A 7242-nucleotide genomic window follows, 5' to 3' on the forward strand; every position below is an offset into this window, starting at 1 on the left:
GCCCCGGGCCCGCCCCTGCCACAGAAACAGCTGGCGCACGTGGCACTGTCAGGTGGCCGCTCCCCACGGGGGTGAGGACAGCGGCTGAAGGCACCGGCCCCACCTCGTGCCCATCGATGAGCTCCCTCCAGCTGTCCTCCAGCCACAGACACGTGTCGTCCTCCTCGTCCTCGTCCCCGTCCTCCTCCCACGAGTCGTGGTCGAAGCGGAGCCTCCGGGGCAGCCGGGGCAGGCCGAAGAGGCCGTAGGCGTGCAGCTTGCCCTCCAGCTGCTCCATCTTGTCCACCTCCTGCAGGGACGCCGGCGGTCAGGGCCAGGTGCGCGGGCAGCCCGGCCCCGGCCCGCGGGGCCACGTACCCGGCCCACGGCACTGGCGCTGGGGCCCGAGCTGAAGAAGCCGCTGAAGCGACTGGCGGCCCGGTTCTTCCAGCTGTCGCCGCTCCCGCTCCCACCGCTGGGCAGAGAGCAGCTGGACGGCAGCGGGGGCTCCTGTCCAGGGATGCTCGCCTCGCCCAGGAACTCCGACATGTTTTTGCGCCGGCGGCCAGGGGCCTGGGCAGGCAGAGAGGGTCAGGTCAGGCCCACCGGGGCTCCCAGCACCTCAGCCACAGCGCGGGACGAGCCCGATGACCCTCTCCCGAGACCCCCACTGCCCGGGCTGTCCTGAGCCCTCAGAGTGACAGCAGCCCCACACCCCGCCAGCGCCACCCCCAGCACAGCCGCTTAGCACATGCCACGCACACGACCCCGGGGCGCCCGGGGCACTCGGAGACAAGACCCGTCCCCGGGGGTTCAGTTAGATGCAGAGAGGCGCCCTATTCTCAGAGGCTGCCCGCTTTCCCGAGGGAGCAGTGACATCTCCGGGGGGGCAAGGGGCCCAGCCCCCCACCCTCTGTGCGCCCCGGCCCCTCCTCACCAGGATGTCCAGGCTCTCCCGGCGGCTCTGGGGGTCCACGCGCTCCAGGGAGGGGGGCCCGGCCCCAGCTGGCCGCAGGACTGGCAGGCTCAAGGACTTGGGGTCCTTCACCCCCTGCTCCACCTTCCCCTCGTCCCCTGGCTTGGCTGGAGTGGTGAGGGGGGCAGAGTTCAGCCCCCAGGGCCGGGCCGAGTGCTCCCCCGCCCTGCACCCACCTCAGCACCGGTATGGGCGAGAGCCGCTGGGGCCCCGCGAAGAAGCACCCAGCTCTGCCCCGGCACGGGGGGCCCCGACCGGGCCCTGCCCCCCGGCCTGGGCAGCAGCTCACCTTTGACCCGCAGGTAGTGTCCCCCGAATCTGTAGGCCTCGAAGGTGAGGGACAGGGGCGTGTTGGACTGGTCCAGGTAGATGTCCACCTTGCCCAGCGTGACGCCCTTCCTTTCGAACACAGGCAGCAGCACCTCCCTGGGCCGGGGTGGCGGGGTGTCGGCAGTCCGCACACCCCGCCCCGCCCTCGCCCCAGACACACCCGCCTTCCCGGTGGAACAGGGAGGTGCCCTGCATCGCACCCAGGTACAGGCCCTGGGAGTGGGCACACCCCTGCCCACTCCCCACCAGTGTCCATGCACTGCTGGACAACACAGGCCGCCCCTGCCCACACCCAAAACCCCCACAGGGCAGCCCTGGCCGACCCCCGCCCAGGCCTACCCCAGCGACTTCTTCTTCATGGCCGGTACGATCTCTGTCTCCACGTCCACGCTCAGGTCAAACTTCAGGGTGAAGCACTCCTTGCTGGGGTCCTGAGAGGACACGGCCTCAGCTTCTGGACCCCGCGGCCCGCCCCCTCGCGTGAAAGCCCAGCAGCTCCCCCCGGGCCTCCTCTGTCCCAGGCTGCTGGCTAAGGTGGGCAGTGCTGGGATGCAGGGCGGGGGACACACCCATGTCAGGCCCCACGCCTGGGCCCCGGGGGAGCGGGCTGCGGGCCCCCCTGCCAGCCGGGGGCGCCTTACATCTGTGTGTCTCCTCCTCGCCTTCTTCTTGGGGAGCTTCAGGCCGGTGGTCTTCCGGTCCCTGAGGGAAGCGGGGAGGGTGAAGCACGCCCCTCCACCCCTCCAGGTGACCAGGCAGCTCGCGTGGGCCCCGGGCTGAGCGGCCGGGCACCCTCTGCTGGCACCAGTCAGAGGGCATCGGGGCCCAGCCCAGGGCCCCCCAGGGATCATGCAGCCGCAGGGCGGGGAGGGGCGCGGTCCTGTGGCCCGGGTCTCGGCCTGCCACCTGGGCCTGAGGCCGCGGGCCGCCCGCCGCCTACCCTTTGCTGTCCGTCGAGTTTTCTTCCTCCTCCTCCAAGTCCATAGCGGGGCTGGTGCGTGGGGGGCATGACCGGGTGGACACGTTCCGGGCCAGGACGGAAACTTGGGGTAGAGGACAGGGGTGCGCTTGCTCCCTCCCGGCCCCCGACTCCTCCCCGAGCCTACCGCAGGCTCTGGAACTGCTCCCCAGAGGAGCTGGGGACCCTGGGCTCGGAGCAGAGCGGCTCAGTCGTCTCCCACCCTGGGGTGACAGCAGGCGAGGCCCCACAGGGCCGCTGAGGCCTGTTTACCCTTCCCTACAGACGGCCTCTGGGTGGGGCGCTCCTGTCAGGCTCCCTCCCTCACTGCCCAGGGCCCAGGCGGAGGGTGGGGGGACAGCCCTTGTCCCCCCCGGCCAGCTGAGAAAGGGGACAAGAAGCTGGCCCTTCCGGCCAGACCGGGCGCGCCAGCGGCGGGCGAGGGGCCCGCGGGGTTTCTGATTTCCGGCCACAAGCTCGCCCCCACCCGCCCCCACCCTGCAAGGCAGCGGGGGTCAGCCCGGAAGCCCCTGCCCTGCGGACAGGAAGCCGGGGCCTTCCCCATGCGGCCGGGGTGAGGCTGACCCAGCACCTGGTGCTCGCGGGCCGTCTGGCCTTCGAGCTCGTGCCACAGAAGGGCCGCTCTGCCGGGGCGCTGTCCTGAGGCCCGCCAGTCCCGTACCCGCGGGTCTGGGCGCCGGCTCACCTTGCGGGGGCAGGTCGAGGCGGACCTGGTCGTCATAGTGCATGGCGCTGGCGTCACAGGCCTCGCAGAGGCTCAGGGGCCCCGGGCGGCGCAGCTGCTGGCAGTCGGGATGGTGGCATGCCTGAGCGGGAGGGGGCGGTGGGCGGCCCTGGACGAGGCAGGCCCCAGGCCGCGGCCTCCACCCTCCGGGCATCGGTCCCCCCATGGGCCAGCTCCCACGTACCCCCCAGCGCCGCCTCCCCGTGCATCTGTGCTCAGGGGTGCAGGGGGAGCCAGGCCGGCCACCAGCACTGCACAGGGGCCCTGGGCTCAGCGGGGGCTGCCGCTGAAAGGGGGGCCGGGGCCTGGGGTGGGGGCCGCCCCTGGGCCCCGCAAGCTCCCCCGACCCAACCACCCTGGCGGCTGGAAAAGGGACCCCAGGGGCTGGCGATGTGACGGATTTACCCAGTGGAGGACACCCCCATTCCCCCCCCTCCCGCAGCTCACCCCAAAATCCCTCCTGCCAGCTTGGCTTCTGCTGGCCGAGGGAAACGGAAGCCAGCAGAGCAGCCCACACCCGCGCCCGCCGCGCTGGGGGCTTCGCCGGCTTCCCGCCCAGACCAGCCTTCCAGGGAGACCACCGCACCCCGAGTGGGGGCTGCCCTCGGCATGTCCTCCATGGCTCACCCCCCAGCTCCCTCCAGGATGGAGCCTGGGCCTGCAGTCCCGCCTGACACCTACGAAGTCCCTCCCCGGGGGCGCGTGGCCTTGCTGGCTCTGTGTCCTTCCTTGCCCTCCACTCCCACCGTACCCCGTGCAGACATCACACCGCACCCGAGAGCAGGGCTGGGCACCCCCCGTCAGGTGTCACAGGCGGGAGACTGAGGCTGACACGCAGGCCACCTCCCGGGCCCCGGCTGTCTGATGACACCTTGTAGAGCCCCCGCCCCGGGTTTCGGGACCTCGGCCGCCTCTCTGCAGCCCTGCACGCGGCCCCGTGTATTTTTGTTTTCTCTTTTGTCTTTCCCGACGTGAGCATCTTTGCAGCCCGGCCGGCCGTCTGGGGGCCCGGGGTCTCGGTGGGTTCAGCTGAGCCTTTTCTGCGGGCCTCCCCACTGCAGTCCACACCCAGCCTGGCTCAGGAGTCTCAGGCCTCTGCTGGGGTCCCACAGTCACATCTCTAGCCGGGGCCTCGACCGGGGCGCCACGCAGACCTCCTCCATTCTCCCCAGGATTCAAATGCACCTCAAAACTGCAGTGTGCAGCCTCCCTGGTGGCGCACCGGGTCACAGCACGAGTTCGATCCCCACCAGGGCGTGATCCCCAGGGCACGGCAGACCTCCCCTGTCTCTCTGCTTCCCTCAGCAGGGGGCTTCAGTCCATCTGCCTGTTCTGCTCCCCACTGTCTCTGGGGAGTCCTCTTACCCCCTGCACCTCTGGCCTGCACCCCAGCTCTGTGCGCATAAATAAATAAACCTTAGAAAAACCCTGGCCCCCCCTGGTGGCGCAAGGGTTAGGACGCAGCACTGCAAGCTGGCCGCAGCCCCTGTAGCACGAGATGGATCCCCGCCCCGCAGGTGACCCACAGGGCGCGGCAGACCTCTCCTGCCTCCCCACTGCTCCCCTCAGCAGTGCACCTGTCAATCCTCCTGTCCTGCTCCCCACTCTGTCTCTGGTGAAGCCTCTCACCCCCCTGCACCTCTGGCCTGTGCCCCAGTTCTCTATGCATCAATAAATAAATTTAAAAAACCAAAAACCTGCAGCGATCACAGACCAGCTCCTGAACTTGCCCACGCAACTCCGCCCATCCGCCCATGGCCGGGCCTTCCAGACGTACTCCCGTCCCGGGCAAAGGTGGGTCCGTCCCAACCCCAGGACCCCAGAACGTGACCTCGCTTAGAAAGAGGGTCGGCGGATGTAAGTGAAGACGAGGTCACGCGGCGTACATGGTCAGAGAGGCCGGGGTCGCTCATGGGGCCAGCGTCCCTCCGAGAAGAGACACAGAGACACGGACACGCGGGGGGGCCGGGGACCACGGAGGCTGCCGGCGACGCGGCCCAGGCCGGGGAGCCCAGGCCGGGGAGCCGGGCGAGGCAGGGGCAGCCTGAGCCTCATTCCAGGCTTCTGGCTTCCGGGTTCCCGAGCGCCCGGCGGCGCTGCAGCAGGGTCACCCGCGATCCCCCTGCCACACCCGTCCGGTCGCCCGAAAATGCTGCTGACCCACCGACAGTATCTGCGCTCTGGGAGAGCCACAGCGGCCAGCAAGCACTGCCCGCTGGGGGGCAGCAGTGCCCCCAAAGGGGGCCGGGGGCCCTCCCAGCTCACTCTGCTCCACCACCTCCGGCCTCTGCTTCTCCCCAGCACCCCTGCAGAGGCGCCCCCAGGCCTGGGCCTGGCGCCAGCTGTCCCTCGGTCTGAAGCCCCCCACCTGTGCCCCCCTCCCTCCCTGCAGCTCTGGACTCCAAGTCGCCCACGGCCCTGGGGGTTTCGGTGCCACACCCCCCTTCACACTGGTACCCAAGCAGCGGCCACAGCCTGCCAGTCCTGGACAGCAGCGGCCTGTCCGATTCACGGTCCAGTCCAGCCCGTCCGAGCCACTCTAAACACTGTGCTCAGCTGTCCATGGAGGCGGCGGCAGAGCTGAGGGCTGGAGAGGCGGCGCAGAGGCTCATGGCGACAGGGCCCCGGGCAGCCTGGTCAGCGCAGCAAGTGGCCAAAGGAGGGGGGGGCAGGCCGCGAGGCCTGACCTTTTGTGACGTGGTGACAAACGCCACGGCCGCTCCTCATGCCAGCAGGCAGGGCCTGCGGCTGCCCCGGTTTACAGGAGGTGAGAGGGAGGCTCAGAGACGGCCAGTGCCTGGTCTAAAGCCACACAGCCAGTGCAGCCGGGAACTGACTCCAGGGTCCAGACTCTCACCACACCCACCCTCCCCTGGGAAGCTGAGGAGCCAGGCAGAGAGGAAACCAGCTACAGCCGACGCTCACCACTTGGGCACCCCTCTGTCCCCCCAGGCCCCCCAAAGGAGGCAGCACTGAGGACGGGCAGGCTGAGGGCTGACTTCCGGAAGGGAGGGGTCTGGGCAGGCAGGTGGCCACACTGCGGTCCAGATCCCCAAGGGCAGCCTGACCAAGCGCCCCGCCTTCCACGCCCTTCTCAAATGGTCTTCCAGCACAGTCAGGACTTGGGGTGTGGCTGGGGCTCCCTTTAACAGAGAGCTGTTGAATCTTCTGCCGGACCCCTGGGGCTCTGCCGACCCCTCTCAGCCAGCAGATTCTGGGGCCCCCGCAGCCAGCCCCTTCCCTACTTTGCAGGGTTCTGCGGGAGCAGGATCGCTGGGACCCCCCAGTCCAAGCTCTGGTTCTGTGCCCCAGGCTCAGTTTTAAACCCATCCAGACTTTACACCCCAGGCCTCCCCGGGGCAGACAACAGGCTAAATACTCACTGACCGGGACTGTGTCCCCCCAAGCCTCCAGCCCGGGCTCAGCTCCCAGGGAAAGCGGAGGTTCCGGCCAGGGAGGGCTCTGGCGGCCCTCCCCGCCCGCCCGCCCGCCTCCTCTCACTCCCCCGCTGCTGGGGGTGAGGATGGCGAGTGGCGGGGTGCGATGGTAGCGGGGTGCGGCCAGCGCCCAGGCCGTGGCTGACCTCATCTGCTTCCTTCCTCCCGGCAGCTCTGGCCAGGTCAGCGGGGCGTGTGAGGTCCTGGGTCTGAGTGGGGTGTTCCCTCACTTGGCCTCGATTGCGATGAAGATCCAGGCACCCCAGAGAAGCACAAGCCCAGCAGGGGGGCTGGTGGGTTCCCCACCACTCCTCACACCTGAGCCCCCAAGCACAGGGTCTCCACTCCCTCCAGAGATGGGGTCCGTCCCAAAGCCAGCCTCTTGGGCCCCTGGGCTCAGACCCAAGAAGGGCTAGCACCCCGGGCGGCCCACCCTGCCCACTCCAGAGGGCAGAAGGCCCGGACGGGGTGGGGGGTGAACCGCCAGCTCCCAGGGCATGCCCACTGACAGCGCACACACCCCAACTTTGCTAATGCTGGAGGGAGGGGGCTCTGGAGAGCATGGTCAAGGCTGCCCCCCTTCGGATGGGGACACCAGCAGGCAAATCTTCCTCGCTCGGGGGGCTGAAGCAGATGGAGAACCCAAGGGGGCAGGAGGACTGGGCAGGAGGACTGGGCAGGGGCCAGGGCCAGGCAGGAAGGGGGGAGGGGCAGGCGCCCGGGATGGCAGGTGGGTAGGGGCGCCCCCCGACACAAAAGGCCAAGGGCTGGCCGGTCAGCGCCACCACCTGGCCAGGGCTGGCGGGGTGGGGGGCGC

At 69.7% G+C, this 7242-nt stretch overlaps 1 protein-coding gene across 1 annotated transcript in view; it reads right to left on the minus strand.

Moving 5' to 3' along the window:
* The window catches only part of PLEKHG5 (pleckstrin homology domain containing, family G (with RhoGef domain) member 5), a 27416-nt gene that overhangs the window by 4560 nt on the left and 15614 nt on the right, over nt 1-7242 (minus strand). Inside the window, exons 3-10 of the mRNA XM_012722056.1 lie at nt 2950-3070; nt 2226-2328; nt 1927-1987; nt 1625-1716; nt 1245-1381; nt 917-1062; nt 358-552; nt 8-289 (exon numbers count right to left, since the gene is read on the minus strand). Coding sequence (XP_012577510.1) covers nt 8-289; nt 358-552; nt 917-1062; nt 1245-1381; nt 1625-1716; nt 1927-1987; nt 2226-2328; nt 2950-3070 — 1137 coding nt within the window. The remainder of the gene's footprint in view (nt 1-7; nt 290-357; nt 553-916; nt 1063-1244; nt 1382-1624; nt 1717-1926; nt 1988-2225; nt 2329-2949; nt 3071-7242) is intronic.

The sequence above is a fragment of the Condylura cristata genome, unplaced genomic scaffold (genome assembly GCF_000260355.1).
Source record: "Condylura cristata isolate star-nosed mole 26May11 unplaced genomic scaffold, ConCri1.0 scaffold00008, whole genome shotgun sequence".
Classification (NCBI taxonomy): Eukaryota; Metazoa; Chordata; class Mammalia; order Eulipotyphla; family Talpidae; genus Condylura; species Condylura cristata.